This window comes from Aphelocoma coerulescens, assembly GCF_041296385.1.
Source record: "Aphelocoma coerulescens isolate FSJ_1873_10779 chromosome Z unlocalized genomic scaffold, UR_Acoe_1.0 ChrZ, whole genome shotgun sequence".
Taxonomy (NCBI): Eukaryota; Metazoa; Chordata; class Aves; order Passeriformes; family Corvidae; genus Aphelocoma; species Aphelocoma coerulescens.
In genome coordinates this window covers 29,055,688-29,079,306 of record NW_027184085.1, presented here as the reverse complement: position 1 = coordinate 29,079,306, position 23,619 = coordinate 29,055,688, and the positions used below count along the sequence as shown (strand labels likewise).

Sequence of the window (23,619 nt, the reverse complement as noted above, 5' to 3'; positions counted from 1 at the left end):
TCTTCTGTACTATGTTTCTGTTCTCAGTTATTACTAGAATTCTGAGATAAACCCATAAAAATTATTTTCCAAAGTTCTGAAAACTTGACCTGCAAATATCCTGCATAAGTTTTCTTGTTCACCTCCATTAACTCAAAAAGGAAAGAGGGAAGATTTGTGCTGAGAAAAGTCATTATGTAAATTTTATTACTTTTCAAGTCATGTGATGTAAGTGAATTGCTGGCCTGCTGATAAAGAGGTATATTACATGTCTTAAATATAGTATATATGTATATAACTCTTCTCTCCCCAGCGCTGATGGAAATGCTCTCAAAATTCTTTCTCTGCACCTCTGATGAAATAAATAGCACTTAGAAGTAAAGATAAAAATGCTTATGTTTTTAAATTAAGCAGTGCATACCTGCTGCATACCGGCTTCAAAATTCTACCAGCCATCCTTCTCAGAGCGTGGGAAAACTTTACTGGGATGGAACTAGAGTGTAAGAAAAAGGAATAAAAATTTTACAGAGTGCAATTAGTAAAATTTTATCATTTGCTTTATTGATAAATATGAATTTCACTTTCCAGTCAGAAAAATTAATATTTTTGTTGGAGAAGGGTGAAGACCTAATCTTGGATCAGGTCGCTGTGTTTAAACTTAAGCATAGCACAAAAGTGATGTCTACATTTGCAATTGGCAGAACACTAGTTGGGAGATAGTTTGTTGTGCCTTTATAGGCAAAAAAAATACAGTAGGGCTCCAAAAAATCCATCACCAGTTTTGCAAATTTCTTAGTCATTAGTCTGTTAGGATACTAACTGAATAATAATAAACTAATACTATTGATGTTTTAAGATATGTTAATCATAGTCACGCAAAATTTTAAGATAGTGAACCCAAATAGTTTGGTGTCAAATATTGTGTGGAAGGTTAAAAAATCAGATTCATTCAGAGCTGCATTGAAGAATGCCTTTTGCACAGTGACTCACATAGTGCTACAATTCAAATTAATCATATCCAAAGCACAGGTAGAATTTTCATGGCCTTCATCATGCTCCCGAGCATTTAATTTTTTCCTCTAAAAAGTCCCACTTAATCTCCTTTTGAGGGAGGAACTGCCAAGCACTCTCTCTCAGTTACTGTAGATACAGGGTGAGCCAGAATCTGAGCCATCACTCTCCTCTACTCTCCATAGCTAGGTTATGCAGTACTTTATAGCTTTTATGTTATAAAAGTTAATTGAGCCTAGGGTATTGGTTAATAGGATAAGGTACTTGTTTTCCTGAGGTATCTGTTTTCCTAAAGACAAATACTTTTCTATCAGGCAGCAAGGCCTGATAGATTATTTTTTTAGAATAATCTCAATAAAGAAGTGAAGTCATTCTCAAAATATTAAATAAATAAATTGTATAAAATATGTAAAGATGCATGAGAATGAAGCAATTTCCAGACTGGTCGAATAGTAATTATTAGTCTAAGGGATAAGTCCTAGCAAAATCACATTAATTAATTTCACACATGCTCATTGTCACGTAATACCTACTCTAATAGATTACAGGTCATATTTCCAATAACAAGAAATGGACTTGCAGCTGTTGTAACCCTGGGAGGAGGCAGTAAAGCTGTTGGCTTGATGGCAGTATGGATTTTCTGACTTGTGCCATGTTGCTGGTCTGCTCATGGAAAATGAGCATAGTGTTCTGAACTGCCGCAACTCGGCTTATCTGTGTCATCAGTATTTTTTTAATAGTTTGCCACTAGCTGGCATAGGGAGCTGCCAGTTCTTACTAGGATTAAACAGAGGGCATAACCTTCAAGCCATAGTTGTTTACTCATATTGATGAAACAATTTTAAGGTCTCTAAAGTTACAGAAAGGGAAAGTAAAACAACAGGTGATAATTCATGACTTCTCAGTATGAGATGACCTTTCATACAGCCACTACCATAGTGAGCATAAACAAGTACCATCTATTACCTATTTTGTATTCCCTTTGCTGCATGTGTTGCTCAACCATAGAGGTAAAGGTGCTAGAGTCTGAAGTCTCCCTAGTGGTGAAGCATGAAGGAACATGGGGCACACTTCTGTAATTCCACCCTGGAACATGGAGGAAACAGAAAATAAACAGTGAATCTGGAAACACGTAGTTTTGTTTATGAATAAGATCGGTTGTGCTTATGAATAAGATATCATTAAAATTTCAAATATGCCTGAATTGCCTATTTATTTATGACTCAAAAAAAAGCAAGTTTCTTCATGTTGTCTATGGAGGAAATGCAGCTAGTTTCCTAAGCAATACTAGTATCATGTGTTGGCCTGGCATCAAAATGAAAGAATAGAAACATTATTTTTCTTCTGGAAAACTTCTTCAGGAATCTTTGGAGTTTATTTACTAAACAGTACAGTGAAATTTTTGAACATGTGCACTTACTAATAAAGGCAAAAATATTTCTTCTCCTTCATCCCAGTGTTTTTGAGATTTCTGGTATTTATTCATTCTTTTTTAAGCTAGAACCCCTCACTTGCCAAAATGAGAGAAAAGACAAAAAAATAGATAGCTTGCTTTCACTGAAGAAAAAAACTGGGTTTTAAAAAGCTCATGGTTTAAATTCCTCATGGAAATTTCAGATGCGTAAATACAAAATGGTTGATATCATATGATATGTTACAATTGTCCTGAAGTAATAATTTTCTTTCAAAGCAAATTATTTCCAGCGTAAATGATGGGAATTTAGTTTGTAATTATCATAAATAAAAAAATTACGTAGTCCCTAGCTGAAAATTTCCTTTCCTTTTTTTCTCTTTGTGTTTTGAAGTCTATTGATCCTGGTCAGCAGTTCACATGGGAACACTCTAACCTGGAAGTAAACAAACCAAAGAATAGATATGCGAATGTAATTGCATACGACCATTCTCGTGTTCTACTCTCAGCAATAGAAGGTAAGGAGACCTTTAAAATTAAATTAATTAAATGCTAAAATCTAGGATAATTTCACTAATCAGTATATGTAATAATAGAAAGAAGTGTTAATTAAAGTACTTCCAGTAAATTCCTGTAATGACAGTCTGCTTTGATGCATATTGTCAGTAATGTATTATGAACTTGAACTAAAACATACTTTCCTGTGTAACCCTGAATGCATTTGGTCCCTGTGGATATGCCAGTGAGTTATCTAAAGTTAATTAATATTGCTGTTTACTTATACTAACACTGCAAACCAAATGTAGCAGTAAACAAACACACATGAATTGAGGGGTTAGTTGATCAATGAAATTATCAAGATATCTGCTCACGGAGTTTTACTTTTCAAGACCTTAATGTGGGAAAAAAAAATCAGTTCAACTTCATGTTCTCTGTGAAAATTTTAAAAGCTCTGTTAAAACCTTTTTTTAAATTTCCAATCTAAATCTTAAACTAGAGTTTTTAAACAAATGCCCACATGCAGACATTGTTGGGAGTGTCTCACTGACTAGAGATTGACAGTGTGATACAGTGAGAGCTTTTCATTATATCTTAGTTAAAAAGCTTTCCAAAATCTTAGACATTTTAGAGTTTTATCTGAAGCAAAATGTTACAGGTAGTCAGCCCTAGGTATTGTGTCTGTTTTACCAAGCATCAGGATGCACTGTTTTTCACTCAGAGGATTTTTTTATTTTCTCCAATTCTGCCTTACCATTAACCTGCTTCCTGGGTTGAAGTCAGATTTTCAGTTTATTCTATGTTGTTGACAGTCAGGCATTACTGATGGCCATAATCAAACAAATTATATATTTAAGTGACACAACTTAAATGAAAATAAGATTTGTCTTTAGTAAACTCTGACAGGACTTACATATGATACATAAGGTAGAGAGATCTGTATTCAAGGTTGTAATTATTTTAGTCATAACATGCTACAAGTTAAACTGCAAGGTGTTTTAATTTATGGTTATAAACAGCTGCTTATCTTTGGCTACTCCAGACCTAAAGACACTGGATTTATAGGTGTAATCCACTTAAATATCAGCTGCTTGGTGAAGAAAAAGGCAACCCCACTGACTGAAGTTTAGATCTTTCCTCATTTGTTGCAGCTGCCTACCATAGGCTTTGATAACACACATAAGAGCTTCTCAAATGTGTTAGCAAACTTTAATGATTACCTTGAAGGATTTTCATAAGATGATCTGCTTATGTTTGTTACACCTCTGACGCTCATATAGCAGTTCTGACAAGATTTTATTGCAACATCACCTAAAATTTTTCTTATTGCCTTGTAAAATAATATAGCTGTATAGAAATCTGTCACCACCTGGTAGGGCTACCTATCTCAACACTGAAGAGAGGGTATTCTGATTAGCAGTATATGTGATGTAACTAATAAATATATACTCTTCTGTCTCACTGGTCCAGACAAGAGGTCAAAGTACATGGTCTGGATAGGTCACGAAAAGAAACTGGACAGCCTTTCTGAATGTTACGTAAAGTTCTCCAGAACAAAATGCTTAACTCAGAAATAAGTCTTAACTGACAAAAAGAAGACTCAAGTTTTTACTGGGATTTTGTTTGGAAAAAGGGTTGTGTAAAGGGGGAGGGAAGGGGAGCAAAAAACCTACATGCAAACAGATATATTTATTAATTTATATAATAGACAACTGGACATTTTCCTCTTTATGTAAATGACCCATGAAATTTGGTTCCCCTAAAAAAAATGAACATATTTGGAGAATAGGAAGAAAATTTAAGAGGCAAAGCTGAAAATGTTCGTTAAAGTAATTGAAAGTATGCAATAACACAGTACATTGGACTATGTTTTTAAATAAGAGATAGTAAAAATACAGAAAAGTATTTACATTGTACCTGGAAAGGATTGAGTATTTTAACAAGGCACAAAATATAGTTAAACTGTCGTGTTTGATTCCCTTTTTTAAGTAAGAAATATCATGGCTAGGCTAAAATTTCTAATTCTTTCATAGTCATTGATTCTAAACAGAGAAAAATATTATAACCTTTTGTAATATCAGATTACAAAATGGGATTTTGACCCATTTGATTTACATGATTTTAAGTATTTTCCAAGTCTTTAGATTATGGTGAAAAAAGCATATGGTGAATACATCAAATATTAAATGCCATTTTATAAAATTATATTTAGTCTTAAAACCAGAAATAATTTAAGATATAATTATCCTCTTAAAAATTTTTATTCCTGGGATTTTGCATGATTGTTTTGCTGAAATTTTGTGTGTGTACCTTCATAAATTTAATACATTGGTCTTAGCATTTAGTAATAAATACTTCTCTTTCAGGTTTTAAGTAGATATTTCAGATATGAAAATACACAGTTTGGCCGGCACTGTATTCAGTTGAGAGCTGTGTTTCTTTTCACGCTACCAGGGAAATCAGTACTTGGAATATTACTTTAAAATATATTCGCCTTTACTTATGTTACTATACAACTTAATCAGGACCTAAATTTGGACTACATTATATTTTGTTACAACTATTTGGAGAATATTTGGTTAGATTTTACATATAGGCCTCATCTGCATTTCTTTGGTGGCCACAAGAAAATTAATACTATTAGTGAGGTTTGAATAATAACTATGCCCTTTCTAATGAGAAGAACTTCATTTTACACCTAGGCAGTTTCTTACTGCTTAAGAGCAAATATATATGAAGAGAAGACTGAGCATCTGCCAAACTGTAATCCTACACTGATGAACATTTGGCCTCTTAACAGTGTTGCAGAAATATGGAATATTGTAATTAGTTCTTTAGAATGAGACACAATGCCACTTTTGTGCAGTTGCACAACTTTCTAGCCTATTTGAAGTGATTACTAGAAAGTCTTAAGAAGCAATTTGCAGAGATTTGAAATTACTTCTTTCCAACTATTGATAATACCATTTTTTTTAAAATTGCATTAGATCTGAAACACAATTCTTACTAACACTTTCAAAGTGTTTATTTTGGTACCTCTCATAACTCCTGTTCAAACCTCTTTTTGAATCCCCCTTAAGTTCTTGACCTCGGTAATTACATACAGCATGGAGTTCCACAACATAATTGCTCATTTCACAGGAATTAGTTTCTTATCATGTTTAAATTTTATTACATTAGAGGTCCCTTTGGAGGGAAAACTCAGGTTGGATGTGGTAATTTGATTTCCCTCCTAAAAGAAAATTTTACTTTGCAAAATTTTGTTCCCATGTTCTTGAAATCTGGTTGAAGTATTGAAATCAGCTTATATTGTGCTATCTTCAGCTGTTTCTGAGAGGGACACTTAGAATTTTAAAGTACAATGACAATTTTAGAATGTAGTAAAGTTTATTATGTGCATCTAAATGGATTTAAGGGAGAATCTACTGATTAAAAGAGAAATAGATTGAGTTAAAACAGCGAGATCTGTGATCTTCAACCTCTAAGAAGTAAATAAAAATTGGGGGGTGAGGAGGGAATCATTCTGATTTTAAAAAGTGTTGCCAATTCTTTTAGGAGATAGCCATGCCCAAAAGTCTTCTGTATGTGGATGTATTTGTCTAATGCCAGTTATTAAAAGAAAAAAAACCTATCATATTTCAGCAGGGTAATTTTTTTTAATGGGAAATTTAGTGACTTTAAAATGCTGTTAACACTAGAAAGCTCTGACTGTAATACAAATGGTCAAGAAAGAAAAGGCAAGAAGCTGCTAAAATTCTTATTTGTCTGGCGGCCATTTGCCAGTAAATCGGCTTTGAGTATGCAGATGGTCATTGTTAGATTTAGAAGTTGTTTGGAGCAATAGAAATATGGAAGGGTCATGACCTATGCAAATTATTTGCACTCTCCCACATTTCATTTATGTTGCCTTCTGCTAACAAAACATACACTTAGAGTAATTATATAGCCCCTCACCCTATAAGCTTGGAGTGCCCTAAAAACAACAAAAGTATTTCATTGATGAGTAGCGGGATACAGAACGATCAGTAAAGTAGATTTCATGGTGATAGAGCGCTTGTGAAGTAGATTTCCTAGAGTAGACTTCATGGTGGCTGTCTCAGCAACAATGCCAAGGCAAGCTGTAGGTGTTTGAGTCTACTGATACTGTAATAATATTAACTTAAATACTGCCATTCTTAATACCCTTGAAATCTGCTCAGAACAATCCTTCCTGTATATGTGGCCATACTTCCTATTGGGGAAAACTTCAAGAAAACATCCAGTGGCTTTGCTCTTGACTGACTAATGAAGATTTGGTACCTGTTTACTGTGCATACTCCTATTGAAACTGGGTTTTGCACGTAATATCAAACCAGATATCATTTCATTTTGTATTAGTAGAGGCAATCATCATCCCTTTTAGTTCATCATTCAGAGTATAAATTAATATTTCTGTTTAAGAAAAGATTCCTTTGATTGTTAGCTGCTGTGTTAATCAGTGTTTAGGAATTAAAGAGATCACTAAACCCGGCTTCAGACAGCTGTGAAGTAATCACAGTATGATCATGTTAGATTTCAGTGTCTGCTTTGTAGTGTTGTGCCCCATGCTGATATCTGCACATACTGCCATGTATTGTGGATAGTGTCCTGGTGCAATGCTCTTATCTATGCCTCCGAGGACCTGCACAGAACAATCTGTGTATTTTCATTCTGTACTTCTCAAGACTCTACAGCTTTTAGACCAAAACAAAACAAAGTCATGTTTCCTTTCTTTTTCCTAAAGGAGCTCCTCCTTCTTTGCATGTTTTTCTGCTGGTCACCTTCCCAGTTTCTCTTCTCGCCTGCAGATCTTCTACACTCTTAGTTCCTAGTTTGCCTACCTACGTTTCATTTTTCTCACCTTTTCCTTTTCCTTTCAAATACTTCTCTTCTGTCCTGTAAACAATCCTTTTCTTTGTCGTGCCTAATTCTACATCTTTGGTCTGTCTCTTTTTGACATTGCCTTCTTTCCGTAATTGTCTATAATTCAGCAGTTCTCTTTGAGAAGCCGTATCATTCATCCTTTCCCTCTTCACCAGACTCTCCTAGTCCTCTTAACAGTCTATTCACAGTTCAGCTATCTGCAGGCTTTCTTTTCCTGACATTTCCTTTTCCTTCTTAGCTTACTTTGTTAGGATGATATGTAATGAATTTTCCTCAGTCTTTGTAAAAAGCCTCATTTTACAAATATTCATTAGTAGAGTACCTTCACTGGTCTTGTGCTGCTTCATATTTCAGTGAGTTCTTAAAGTACAGATTTGTGCTTAGACCATTTCAATTTTATGATTTCCCTAATTATATAGATTTTACATCATAAAAACGTCCACATAAACGGTTGTTACTGGCACCTAGCACCTGTTCATTGATCAAGCTGATCACGGAATGCCAGGTGATGTAATTTTTTTGGATTTCAGCAAAGCTTTTTGTACCTTTGCTCATGGTGTATGCTTTCGGAAAAAACATCCAGCATACAGCTGGATATACACGTCATGCAATGGCTGAGCAACTGGTTCACAGGTCAGGCACAAAGGCTTGCAGTAAATGGGATGACATCAGACTGGTGACCTGTCACCATTGCAGTTCCATAGGGCTCCACCTTAGGGCTGGTGCTGTTTAACATCTTCATTAATGACATGGATGCAAGACTGGAAGGGATACTAACAACGTTTGCAAATGATGCAAAACTGAGGAAGCTGTTGACTCCCTCGAAGGCAGGGAGGCCCGGCAGAGATTCCTCGTCAAATTAGAGGGCTGGGCAGTCAAGAACCACATGAAGTTTGACAAGAGAAAGTGCCAAATTCTGCATCTGGGATGGGGCAAACCTGCAGCTTGGGGAATGAGATGCTGGAGAGCAGAAAGGGACTTGGCGCAGCAAGTTGAACATGAGTCAGCAGTGCCCTGGCAGCCAGGAGGACCACCAGTGTCCTGGGAGGCATCAGGCACAGCATCGCCAGCTGGGGCTGCTGTCACAGCCCATGGCAGGGGGCACGTTGTCATGGTAAGTTCTTATCAGGCTGAACAAAGACATCAGACCATGAGTCAGGGCTCTTATGCTTTTATTCTAGACATTCCTTAACTCCAGGAATCAGACCACTGTTTAGACTCAAAAAGTGGTGGCTAACAAGCCGTTAGTTTTGTACAGTACATTCAAATAGTTCTCAACTCCTAAAATAAACCCCTCAAAGGTGCTGGCTAACAAGCTATAATACACCATTATACAAAGGTGCTGTCTCACAAGCCACAACACATGTCTACAATCTCCTCACTCCTGCAATACAGTTCAGTATGGAATATGGGATAGAATATGACAGCTGCGCTTTGATCAGACCAAGCAAGAGAGAGGGAGAACAAAGAATATCACCAGTCCTTAGATTCCACATTGTTCCTGCCATGTGGATGGTGCAGAGCAGGGGTTGTGCAACAAAGAAAGCAAAAGAGAGACAGGTGAAAAAGAGAGGATAGCAAGGGGCCTGATCTGCATCCTTTTATAGTTAACCTGGTGCGTACCTCTTATGTAAATTAGATTTTTCACACTGTTTTGTTCACACATGTGCAACCAGCCTGTGGTTTTTGCTCTGACATTGTTCAAAACACCAGACATTAATTTAAATCAATAGTACAACTTCATCAGCACTTGAGTTCATTATGATATTTTTCCAGCTTGTTTACAAGCATGATGGAATTTAATCCTATTACTTCACACTATTTATGACTAAAAGCATATGTCATAGGGAAGCAGCACAGAAACAAAGCTTTGTAGTTTAATTTGTTGTAAATAGAAAGGCTGTTCAGTATGGAGCCTTTGTAAAGACTTCAAATAATTTCATTATTTGATTTCAGTTTGTGAATAAAACTTGAAGTCTAATTAAGGTTATTCAAGACTATAACTCTCTTCAGGAAGTCAAGTGAATCATAAGGTCTACATTATTAGCCCTGTGGTTCTGAGTCTATGTTGCAGTAAGCTGCACTGTCATCTCTGTTCATGAGTTCTCAGCACAAATTGAGAGCAATACACTTCATGGGATTTTTAGTCTTTGGTACTTTAATTGTGGCATTGGCTAATTTTATTTCATTGCTCATTCACTCTTAGTATGTAAAAATTAAACATCTTTGTTCTTTTGAGATATTTGAAAATAGATTGTCTTTTATGCTGAACTACTGATCTGATTCTTCCCCCATTGTGCTCAACTCCTGTCTGGCTAAATAAAGAGATTGCAGACTCTGGTCATTCATCACCATAGTTGAAAATGCTATTAGAAAATAGTTGTGGTAAAATCATGGTTCAGGAGCTTTAGCTGACTTCTTGTGCAGAAACTGTGTCTCTGCTTTCGTGAAACTTGTAAAAGTCAAGTTATACTACATGGATTACCCTAAATTTACACTTTAGGTGTGCCATCCTAAATGTACAGTAAATCCCACTGATGCCAGTAGGTTTAGGTAAGGTTTGTATCAATATTACTGAAGGCAGAATTTGGTTGCTTTGTCCCCTTCCTGACCCATGCTTTTATAGAACTGACCTCTCTTAACTATGAAACCCAAATTTAAGTAATGATGGCAATTGCTGCTGTGCTTGCGGGTATGTTGCCTTCAAGCTATGGCAGCGAACAAAAGTCTGCAGGATTTCATTGTACTGCAGTCAGACTGGCCGTCATTTGATTGTTTTTGCACTATTAGACTTGACAGAAAATTGTTCCATTTTCTCAGCTCAGAATGAGGTTATGGCCAGAAAAGTCATTGCAGAAAGGGACATTTTAATATTTAGAATTACTTATCTTTGATAAATTTTTATGCTTTGTCATTGTAGATATTTACAGATACTCAGGTTTTGTATTTGTTATTTTTAAACTGCACACAATTCATTAGTCCTCTTATGATAAGACACCTTCCCTAGAGGGCTTTAAGGATTTTGGAACAGGATGTGAAACTGAGGTCATGCATAAAAACAGTGATGAAAAGAGACTCTGTGAGCAATGGGTATGATACTTAAACGGACTATGAGAATGGATGGAGAACAAAGAACATACCTAATGGATACTGTGTGAGAGACAGTGGAGCTGAGCATTCTGAATCAAGTTGTTCTCTTGATCTCAGCAGAGATAAAACCCTCTTGAGTACTGTATTCTGCTACAGATGAACCCTTGGTGAAAGTCTCAGTGCAAGTGTTGGAGCAACAAATTTTTGTTTGTTTGTTTATTTTCAAAACTCTGTTGATTAATTTGCGAATAGTTGCTCAGGGTCTGTGGTAAATGGATTTTCATGTCCATTCCCAAGTATATCCTCGTTTTGTGCTATGAAGCTAACTTGCCTTTTAAAATAATTTTTCTGCCTAAAGGACAAACAGATTTTTTTCTGTCCACTTTATCAAAATCAAGTGGAGAAACAGAGTGAAAATTTCCACTATAACCTAGATTTGAAGAAATCCTCTTTGCAATTATCACTAATTGTTAATTCTTTTTTACTTGAATCTTAGATCAAGGAAAGTATAATCTGGAAGCTTTTCTTCATTCTAATTTAAAGAATTAGAATTTATTTAATTTAGAAGTTACATGTTAAATATTTATCAATAAATTTAATAGAAATCAGTAAGTAGAGAGAGTATTTACAATTTAGGCATTCTGATTTTTTTTATATCAGGTACTAGGATTGACTGCTAAAATTTGAAACTATCATTCTTTAGGGAACAGCTTGCAATAGTTCTCATGCTTAATTTTCACACTGAGTTTGTGCAGTATCAGTTCCAGAGGACCAGTTCCAGTTTCCCAGAAGATCATTTAGTCACTTTACAAAGTGTTGTTTTTCATTTTTCCCTCAGGCTTTTATTTATAACATGTGCTTCAAAGTATGATACCAGGCATCATAATATAATTCTAATTTATGCAGAAAAAATTTCTTTCCAGCTTTTTTAGTTCCTTTGGTAATAATACCCAGTTGGTGTAGACTTCTCCTGTTGGCTTCATTCTTCTTTCTCATTGGTTTTGTGGGGAAAAAAAGGTTTTATTATCTTGAGAAAGGAAGAAAATACAGCATTGTGCCTAGAAGTTGTATTTTCTATATCATTAATTCCAATATCCACAATAAGAAGTGTCACGTAAAACTGATTCAGGTCTACAAGAGTAGATGCTTTTGAACTCTAATTTCTACCTTTCATGGAGGGAAATCATGGGTTTTGGCTATACACTATGCAGGTTAACTAGTTTTTTATTTTGTTCTGTTTTTCTCCTGGAAGAGACTTTCAATCAGGTCAAATCAGTCAGTCAGTCTTCCTGTGTCCATTCATGAATCTTGCCTGAGGAGTGCCATTTTCTGCCTCTCTTGTAACCCTGAAGTTACAAGGTCTTTCTATCTCTGAAATATTTTGTCAGGTTTTTCTTCTCATTGTGTAAAAAAAGTAAAATCAAATTAAAATTTTACTTTAAATGTGATTTGAACATATATAACAAGAACATATATGGAATTTTATCAGGCATGAAGGCAAAATTTTTTGCTAGACTACAGCTGCAGTAACCCATAATCTGAATAATTTACAGATTGTATTGGATCTTACTTACTGTGACATTTAGTCTGTGGGTTCATTCACTGCTAAGTAAGTAGTGGAATGAAACATTAAGTTTACCCAGAATGAGTGTGGCAACTATTAAAATTGTAGCTAATAACGAACAGTCACTTTTAAAGAGGTACCGCTAATTTCCATTCAAATTCAAATTATTTTGGAAGACATTTTCAGGTGTGTTACAATCAGGAAAGACAGGACTGTACAGCTCCCGTAATTCCTGGTTTGGGATCACCAGCAGGAGATAACGCATCAGAATAGATTTGAAGATTTGGTTTCTGACAGAAAGCTTCAGAAATACTTATTTACAATTTATTCTGTTTCACAGCCAAAGAAATGCAATTTGTTGCTTTGTGGAGTGAAAACAGTCATCGCTTTAGAATAAATCTGGAGCTGGTATTACCCCCTTGACTCTCTTTTGAAAGAGTTTGTGGAACCTGCACCATTTCATGTGTTTTAGACTTGTGCATGGCAGATTGGCTGCATAAATATAAATCATTAATTTCTGCTCAAAGAAGGAACTTCTGTCAATTACTTAAACAAAACTTACTAAGATACAGAGCTCTATATTCAGCTAATTAACACTGCTTTGCCATTCAGCCAGCGCTGAGATCTCACGAATATCTTTTCTTTCTCTAGTCATCAGTTAAAAAACAAGCAGTGACAAAAAATCCCTCCATGCTTTATCTTTCAACATGCACATAGTCTGAGTTGAAAGCTGGGCACTGCATTGCTGAATTCAGCAGTGGTCTGAGAATTTTTAAGTCCACCTTTACCATTTCCATTAGCATGGCTGCCTTATTAGTGCAGACTAGAAATGTGACCTTTGCTACAGCTAATAAACCTACTTGACCTTGGTAGGCAGCATGTTCCAACACTCAGTACAGGCTTCCTACTGCATACCTTGAGTTAAATAGATTGCAGCTAGAAACTGGCCTGCTTCCTGTGGAGCTCAAACAAAGGACAGGTATCTGGTAGACACAGCCAAAGTCCCTGTGTAAATCTTGTCCAAAATACCTGAGCCTCGAGCAAATAACAGTGTAGGTCCCATGTGCACACAAGTCTTGACTCCCACCTTCTTCTCATGCTTTTAATTCTTACTCAGTCTTGCAGAGGTCTTTATTTCATGCATACACCATATAGCAAATTTCACTGTTTCTTAAATCTGACTTACATAATGTGTTTTGTTACAATAACTATTTTCCCATTTAATGGGAAAAATGAGTATAGCAGTGATATTAATAGTCTTAGACAATTTTTTTTTCCCTTCTGTATTTAAAGGAAATGGAAGAACCTCAACAGGAATGTTGAAGGAGCCTATCCAGGGTGTCTGCTCGAGAATCTTCCCTATCTGTCCCAGGTAGAGACTGCCATACTGTTGGGTGTCTGCAGGCAGCATCAGACCAGCTTTTAAATGCTGCTGTGTTGACCCCCAGGTCTCTCCACCTGATACAGATTTTCCAGCTTTTTCTATACTTCTTATCAAACAAAGTCTCCTGTGTCAAAAGAATAGTTATTCTCAGAGAGACCACCATGCCTCTTGACTCCACAAAGGGCATACACTCACTTGTAAGTACCCACACACTACCTGGCACAGAGCCAGCCAAGATTCGCCAAATCAGCTGTGTCACAGGATTTTTCAGCCCTTGTACAACAGGACAGCACAGAAATTCTGCCCTGTATTTTCATTCTCCTCTCTTTGCAGGCATACCAGGCAGCGACTATATCAATGCCAACTACATAGATGGATACAGGAAGCAGAATGCTTATATAGCTACACAGGGGGCATTGCCAGAAACCTTTGGTGACTTCTGGAGAATGATGTGGGAACAACGAGGTGCAACTGTCGTCATGATGACAAAACTAGAGGAGAGGTCCAGGGTAAGGAAAGCTTAAGCAAGGTTAATAATATTGTGCCTGAGTTACCACTAATGTAAGTTTTTTGTTTCCTTCATGTATGTTTGCCTGCTTTCTTTGTATGTGTAAAAACTGATTTTTTTTTAGGTTGCCACGAGTTAAAAGTGTCTATGCTATGAAAATCACTAACATACAGGAAATCTTGCTTTCACTATGAAACTACCAAGTCATGCCACTTATCTAGTATTCTTTTATACTCTGGAAAACTTTTAATTTTTTGATCACAGTGATTTTGGTGGGTTGTTTTCTGTTTTAATCATGTTGGAAATTTTAGGAGGTGACCAAAAGAATTATTTCCTCTGTAGTAATAGGAATATGATCGTACGATCCTGTTATGAGGAAGTGAATGTACGTCAACAGCATTCAGTTCTCAATTTTAAATGGTATAGATTCAGCATTATTTAACATCAGCAAGGATTTAGATTTGTTGAGAAATGTATTTTTTTTGAGCACATGCCAGTAGCTAGGAAAACTACACCACCATATGCAATAAAAGAATACAAAATTATCTGTGGTATTTCAAATTCAATTTTGCAGACCAAGGTAAAAATAGGAAAGTAAAGCACTAAACCATAAGGATATTGTTCTGATAATAGCATAAGGATACTATTTAAATAATAGAACCATAGATTCTATTATTAGAAGAGTTTTAATAAAATATGTGCTATATGTAAAGAGAAATAAAAAATAGTAACTTGTTTTTGTTATAAGATAAAAAAGGTGATAGAAAGAGTAGTAACAGACCATGGTGTGTTGCATGAATATTTACTAGTGGGTCCATATTTGGTGGCATTTGTCAGTTCTAAGAGTGGATGTTATTGGAGAGGACAGAGTAAAAGGGGGAAAAAATAAAAGGGAAGAAGAAGAAGAAGAGAAGGATGGGGAGAAAAAGAAATGGGATAACTCATCCTCAGCAGCCAATCAGGAAGACAAACAAGTATTTCGCCCTCAGTGGTGTTTCTCCATCCAACTTTTTCCACAGTAACTGTATTTTGTGTTGAGATGGACTTGCAGTCTTCATGGGTTGTTTGTGCTCGTGATGCTGTTACCATTGCTGGGAGCACATGTTGGCTAGGGAGAGTGCTACACAGCTGGTTCATTGCTGAGCTTTCTACAAACACGTTTATGAGTCCTATATCTCTAGCCAGAAACTTCAACAAAACGTAGAAATCAGAAAGGGGGAGAAAGAAGGGGTGATTCTAACATCAGTGGTAATCACTTCCCTTGAGACCCTGCCATAACAACAGTAGGAGGGTTTTCAAATTCAGGAGATGAATAACAAACAGGAGTGTCACAGGAAAAACACTGCCACAAGCATTCTGAGGTACTGTTCTGGAAGCTTGTGTGAAGGGATAGGAAGCTGCAAGTGGGAAGCAGGCTGCAGGACTACAGGTGGAAGGTGGGAAAAGCTAAGGTATTGAAGGCTCTGTGCAACGAGTTAAAAAGTGCCATAAATACGGGGGATCAAGAACAGTTCAGTAATACAGAAAGAGATTAGGGAGGAGGATAGAAGATTTATCATCCAGAAAGGTTTTAAATCAGTAAAAGTATCTTATGGAGGTAACTAGATAATAGTTGGTATTTCAGTAGTTCATGGATGAGCTCCATTTCAAAATGAAAATGTTTTAGCATGTGTAAGCTTGGAACAGGGTGGAGTGCACCGTAAAGCCTAATGCTGTACTGTGTTGGCATTGATGTCTTTTTTGTATGCTTGGATACCTGTAATTGCAATGATTACATAACTTGAACCTCTTGGCAGCAGTCATTCCTTTCTGGAGGATTACCAAAACACATATATATTTATTCTTTTACCCCTTCCATCATTTCTAAAAGTAGAGTAGGTTTTATGCAGTTCAAGCAATGTATAGCATTCTAATTATAGAATAACTTCCCACATGTAACTTCAACCCACATTAACACCACTGCCTTTACATACCTTATGTCAATTAGTACATAGCAGTGGGTAATTTTAGTAGAATTTTCAATTTTATCTTGGTTCTACAGGCCTTATGTAGTCCTGGAACTGCCTGTTTGGAATTGAGAAAATGAAATTTTTCCCTTTTCTTCACTGCTTAATTCTTTAAAGTTGCTATTAAATGACACCAGACCACAGAAAAAATCTGATTATAATAAGCAGCCCATTGCAAAAGGTATACTTAAGTACTTGAGAGTTTGTCTTAATACTGCAGGCCACAGGCAACCACTGTCTAGAAAGACGTTTTGATGTAACTAAATGAAATTCTTCTCATTCTCTCCAATAATTGCCTAGCAGAGTTTTAAGCTAACTCTAGCCTTTGTTGGCTGCACCCTAAAAAAACACTGATCAGAATAGTAATCACCTCCAGAAGTGATTAGCATTCAGAACCAATATGTTCCCTAAGTGGAATGAGAAGCTAGACATTCTAGTCAATGGATTGCTCATGCATTCAATGCTTATGTTTGTGTATTTTTTTTTGTGCATAATTTAGCACCTTCTGTGTTGATAGGTTGAATTTGATGCATTCAATGCAGAGCATTGCATACCAGCTATCCAGTACATAACTCAGCTCCCACTCTCAGAGTCTGCAGCTCTGTGAATTTGGCATACCAGTTACCTCTTCTAAGACAGTAGCTGCACATAATGTAATTAATGGTATTGATGGTGAGACACCAGTGGGAATCCCTGTGTAGGAAGAAAACCCAGTGATGACATTTCATTGCTATTTTTTCTCATGCTATCATTTTTATATAGCATATTCTTATAGCAGAAAAACAAGTGAGATTTCAAACATGAAATATAAGCACTGTTACATATCATTAGGGATGAAGAGCTTTGCTAATTTTGTTTCTCTTTTTCTTTTGATTCTGTTTTGATTGCTTTTGTGTCTTGGCAGCCTGATCATTATTCCTGCTGCAAGGCAAGATTGTTTCTCCCTGGGACTTTCTGCTTCCCATCTCCATGTCGTCATTTCTGTTTAGCTAGCTTTTTTTCATCATGTAGCCCTGCAGCCTGGTATCAGCCTTTTTAACCTGGACTGCATAGATAAAGATGAGAATTTTAATTGCATCTGCAGAAACAAAGTTGGTTCATTAGCATGTGTTAGATGTCTGAGTGACTGCAGATTTGAGAATGTTCATATTTTACAGCTGAGTAGATCAAATGAAGATGTTACAGTGAATTCATTATTCATTTGTTTGCCTATAAGAAAGCTAGAGGAAAAAAAAGATCTTTCACTTCTAACCTTTCACACTTAGTTGGTTTCATATTAAATGTCATCACCTGAATTTCCCTTGACCTAAGCCAGACTGCAGCAAGAAAGTCAGTCCCATCATTCAGCTACCATGAAAATAATTTGTATCAAAAATTACGCATTGGATTATACGCATTGGCAGTGCCTGGAACAGGGTTAGTAGCATTTTTGTCACAGATACGAGTTTAATCTTAGTGAAATACAAGAACAATATTGAAGGTTGTAAATTAGACATTTAAAAAAAGCAGTTCTGTGTTATACTAAGGAAATATGTAAAACATGTAAAGCTTTAGTGTGGATACTTCTCTTTCCCACTTCTCTGTCTTCTCTTCTACCCCAAGCAGTGCAGACTAGATTTTTTTTGTTGTTTTTTGGGGATTTTTTGTTCCTCTCAACTAATTGAATGTTCTGAGTACTCACATGCTGTAGTGAATTTTATGAATGATCAGCTGAAAAATCTCCCTTTATAGCAAAAGATAACATGGCCTCCAACAGGAAACATTTAGTCCTGCCTCCTTTTTCAGGGTAGGATACTGTTGCAAATTGTCCATTTGCAAGACAATTCAATCCTTTCCTTCTTTGCTTTGTAATTCTGTATTTGGAATACATTTGCTATGTTGTCTTGGAACTGATAGAAAATACTTCTTTCCTTAACCTCGTTACAATATTTTCTATATTGGGACCCCAGTTTCTCAGTTTAAAATCTTTTGACAAAAAAACCCAATCAGGTCACAGCTAAATGACAGTATAATGACACTACCAAGTATTCAAATATTCACAGGTAAATGACAGTATAATGTCAATATCAAGTATTCAAATACTGATGAGGAAGGCTTTAGTTTTCATAGTGATACGATCAGCTTCGTTAAAATTTGCTAATGACTAAGTGAATACATGAGAAAACTACATTTGTGGCAATCTGTTAGCCTGGTCCAAACACCTGTTTGACTGTCATGAAGTAGATATCATCATCAATATTATAAGCAAAAAATATCTGTCTCGGTTTGAAAGACAGGTGTCTGCTAAGGAAGGCAGAAGCCTCCCTTGGAATGGCAGATGCAACCCCCTTCCCTCCGAGTTATTATAATTTTGAAATCAAGGGGCTTTTAGGCAAAGATATGGGTAATAGGAATAACAGTTCTTTACTATTATATATCTGTATGTGTATAACCAGTCAAACAAACAGCAATAACTCTGGCAGTAACAGCAAACAATCACAAACCCAGTCCCAGCCTTCTCGGCTGTCGGGCCCTTTCCCCTCGGGTGCAGTTCCGCTCGCAGCCGGCAGGGGCGCTGGCGGCTCCCGGTGAGCAGGGCAGGTGCGATGGCTCCCCCGCGGCTGCAGGGGGCGCTCCGGAGCGAGCTCGGGGAGCACGCGGCACTGGGGCCCTGGGATCCCGGGAAGGGATGGAACAAAGGCTTCACAAACCGCTGGGCAGCCAATCCCAGTGTCCGGCCAGACCCTCAGAACAGCAGGCTGGAACAGCAGGCTGGAACGGCGGGCTGGAATGGCAGGGACGAGCACAAATCCCGGGTGTCAGACAAGGTGCATCCAAATGGGGAACGCCCCGGAGGTCTGGGCAGGCAGGGCGAGCAGGGCTACAACATAGCGAAGGCTCAAAGCAGCGGTGGGGCAGGATGGCCACAGCCCGGCTCCCGGCAGGGCAGGGAAGGCGGGCTTGGGATCCCAGGGCTTCTCCAGCAGAAAGAAAAACTGCCGAAAAAAAAAGCAGCCTCCCTCTCTGTCCGAAAGTTGAGACCAACTGACTACACACCCAGGTGAAACAAAAAGAGTAGCAAGCTCTTTTGTTTTTCTTAAGTACCCAGCCATTTGTTCCCCTAGCAACATGTATGGGGGAAATTCCTTTAACAGAGAAAAAAACCAGGAGAGCTCCTAAAACCCCAACATATCTAAAAAGCTGTAAGCATAGAATAATCATCTTGGTTTGTCAAGGCTAAGTCATCCTGAATCTTGAGTCTTTGTTGGGAACGGGGAGAATAAAAAAAGCCCAGCATTAAAGTAATGTATCCTGTCTCAGATTTTGTTCCCAATTATTGATACACATGGGACTACTTGCACGGGTCCTGTATTTGTTCCATAATAACACCAAAAGGTAGTTGAAAATCCCTGGACTTCTCTCAACTTGTCACGATTCCTGAGAGAGTCAGGAGAGATGGCACTGTCATGAGAAAAGGTAAATGGACTTTTCCTGGTATTGCTGAAATGCTAAACAGGAGCTCCTGTTCCAAGTGTCAAGCATCAGAACACTCCCATCTGAGTATTTCAGCTAATTTTTTTTATAGATTTAGTGATTATTCCATGTGTAAGAAAAATGGAAAATGGAGGACAGTAGAGATATCAAGTAGGTGAAGGTAGTGTCTTGAAGCTGGAGTAAAATAATTGTTTGGGATTTGTTTGGCTTAGTGAGTTTGGTTAGGGTTTTTGAAGGAGTAATTAAATCAGGGAAGGTTTATTCAAATTCAACTAGTACAAAACCCACAACAAACTAAAAACACAGTGGAAAAGTAATTGTACATTGGGACTGTTCAGTAAAAACAGCTTTGAAACAAACTTTGGCAACCAAGGTAAGGAAAAAATAAAGGGAGGTCTGGGAAGAATACTATATTATTCTACTCAAAATGTGCACGTTGCCAAGATTTTTCATGAATCTTCATTTGTTGATGGCAGACTAGGCACTGATATCTAAGGTATCTGACTTCATAGCTAAGACGAAGCAAGAGTACATGCACCACAGTAAGTAATAAGCACAGAAAACGAAGATATAGACAGTTTTCCTGTCTATATGAATGGCATGCAGCAGACTTTTATGCGATTGTGATGAAGTTAGTTCTCTATTTGTTGTGCAGAGCTTCTGAAGCGAATTTCAGGTCTTTCCTTCTAAATATGTTTGGGTAATACTGGAGGTATTGCTTGTCAAAATACTGCATCAAAAATAAGTGACAATATGATGTCTTCACTAAAGGAGTAGAGAAGTCAGCAATAGGTGCACTTAAAAATTCATTTAAAAATATTATCAATATGGTCCCAATATGCACCTGTATTCTACTGTATTTAGGCAAATTGTAATTTATTTTTGAAGAAAACTTTCACTGATGTTTCTTATTGAGCAGCACAGGCATGTAAAAGCTTTTTTAAATTTGTGAAAACTGGTTTTTTTTAGTTGTGAAATGTATTTAAACATAGGAAAATACAAAAAGAAATTTTAGCTATGCTTTGTAGCAACTGAAAAATTTATGCATGTCTTCATCTTGTAAGTGGTAAGTTAACTTATCAGTCAGCAGATATCAGTAGATAGGACAGGTTGCAGATGGCATTTTTCATACTGAGTTGTACTGTTTTACTAAAGAGGAATTAAATGTGCCATTTTGTAATTTTTCATTCCCTAGTTTTAATGGCAAACTAATAACTTCTGTATCAATAATGTACTATCAGAATTTTATTTCACTTCTTTAGTGCTCACTGCATGCTAAGATATGAGTTAGATGAAGAATGAATGAGAGAACTGAGGGGGGAAAAAAAAGAAAAACACAAAATCAAGTACACCATGTGTTCACCAGATTTACAAAAATAAAAATAAAATGTGTAGGTTTGTACTGGTCTTTTTTTCACTGTAACAGAATGCCATGGCCACAGTCCAAGAATTCCTACACCATTGTACAGGGTGAAGTCACCAGTTGTAATGCCAGAATTGTAACACTTAACCATAACTGTTTATTATGGAAGGATTCTCAGAGGCACAAGGGCAGGAACATGGTCAGCTCTCACTGAAATGCAGTCAGTCATAGGTGCTTAATGTATGTAAGAATCTAATCCAAAAAAGCTTAGAGTTCATTTTCTAGGCACATTTCAAGGGGAAGTGCTGTGCCAAGGTGCCTCAGCTAAAACTCAGACTGTTAATATCATCCAGTAAAATAGCTATGGAAATGCCATACTCTAAGGAGGGTTAATTTTGTGTGAAAGAATTGCTTTTACACACTGCATAGGCTGGAAGTCTGGTTATTTCAGCTTATATACATTTGAAGTTGAGAACATCCAGAATTAATGCCCCATGTGAAAAGATGTTGGTAAATTACAGAGAATCTAGAAGAGAACAGTAATGATCAGATGTTGGAGAAATAGTCAGAAATATTTTTATTTGTTTTATATATAAGAGAGTGAAGGAAATCTCAGTAGTCTTCCAGCATGTTAAAAGCTGTTAAAAAATTTCATAGTAATCAGCCATTTTCCCTGCCTGTGGGGCTTTAAGGAGGAAGAAATAAACTTTGCAGCAAAGATGATTTATTCTGAACTGTTAAAGAACTTCCAAAATGTAATGTCATGAATGGAGGAAGCTTTGTAGGATATTTTGTGCAGTCTCCTCCATTGTAAGATTTCAAGAACTGTTTGCACCAGAGTCTTACCTGAAATGGTTTCAAGCTGGCAATACCTGGTATTGCCAAAAGTATTTTTCAAGGCAACCATCTAGTTTTTTGTGTTACTCTGTGTGGTTTCTTTTAGCTGTTAGGGTAAACTGATGGTTTTCTATAAAAATACCATTTCCGTGAGGCAGCTGTATAGCAAGTGGTTGAGTCAAAACCATATTCTAACTCCGTAATTTGACTTTATTCTCTTAGTTCCTTTGCTTTGTGCTTGAGGTAAGACATACATTACTATGTCCCATAATTCTTCTCTTAATACAGACAGAGGAACTATGCCACAAGTAGAAATTGCCCATTAGCATTTTGAGTTAGAAGATTAAAAATTCTGCTTATTTGTTTTCAAAATTCAGTGACTGTAGAATCTTAGAATCATTAAGGTTGGAAAAGACCTTCAAGGTCATCAAATCCAACCTTTTACCAAATGCCCACTGAACTATATCACAAAGTGCCATGTCCACTCATTTTTTGGACACTTCCAGGGATGGTGACTCCACCACTTCCCTGGGAAGCCTGTTCCAGTGCTTAATCACTTTTTCAGTGAAGAAATTTTTCTGATATACAACTTGAACCTCCCCTGGTGCAGTTTGAGACAGTTTCCTCTTGTCCTGTTCCTGGTTGCCTGAAAAAACAGATCAACCCTTACCTCACCACAACCTCCTTTCTAGAGGTAGTTCTAGAGCACAATAAGGTACCCCCTGAACCTTCTTTTCTCCAGACCGAACAGCCATTGTATCCTCAGCCACTCTTCATAGGACTTTTGTTTGAGACCCTTCAGCATCTTTGCGGCCCTTCTCTGGACACATGATTAGTTCATGTTTGGTTTAGCATTGTACTGTGTTACTTCAGGGCACGGTATCCTGTCAAGCAGTTTGAGGCTTGGAAACATCCATGAGTGATTTTAGTATTGTTTATCAAAAAATAATCCTACTTTTCCTTGTCTGGCAGATTATGGTGAAAAACTCAAGGCCAGTTCTCCTTTCTGGCAAGCAATAAATCATGAAAATTTAAGTTCTTCCAACAGGTGTCTCTGAAAGAGAATATTATGATTTATACTTTGCATCATTTATAGAGCTTGCCCTATGTTCTAAGAAAGTTAATGGATGCAGCTGGGTATGAGGTTGGTATTCAATGCTTTTGCTAGGGTAATTTTCTGGTTAATATAACAGGAACTGTATGGAATACATTTATGAGATTAAGGATTTTATCTGTGTATTAAAGTAGCTATAGAAAGCTCACCATGACTTGAAGTTCCATTCAAGAATCAAAATCCAGAGTAAGACCTCTAGGTCCCTGAAATACTTTCCAATGCGCCTTTTCTTGTATTAGTTCTGTTTCAAGTGAACCAAAAACAAGAATAATAGAATTTTTTTGATCTATTGTTTCTTTCTTTTGATCCTTTTGTTTCATTGATATTTTATGTAATACTCATATCAGCTTAAAGATATCTCTCTTTTATGGAAAATACTAGATCTTTATTAAAGCACTTGAATAGCAGCCTGAATTGTTCAATATGTTCTTCATCCTGTAATATCTTATTCAGTGAAAGGATTATTCAGGCTGCACAC

General features: G+C 36.8%; 1 protein-coding gene across 1 annotated transcript in view; it reads left to right on the top strand.

Annotated features, from left to right (window-relative positions):
• PTPRD (protein tyrosine phosphatase receptor type D) overlaps positions 1-23,619 on the top strand; it is a 568,740-nt gene that overhangs the window by 503,743 nt on the left and 41,378 nt on the right. Inside the window, exons 23-24 of the mRNA XM_069001512.1 lie at positions 2,796-2,919; positions 14,173-14,348. Of these exons, the coding sequence (XP_068857613.1) occupies positions 2,796-2,919; positions 14,173-14,348 (300 nt within the window). The remainder of the gene's footprint in view (positions 1-2,795; positions 2,920-14,172; positions 14,349-23,619) is intronic.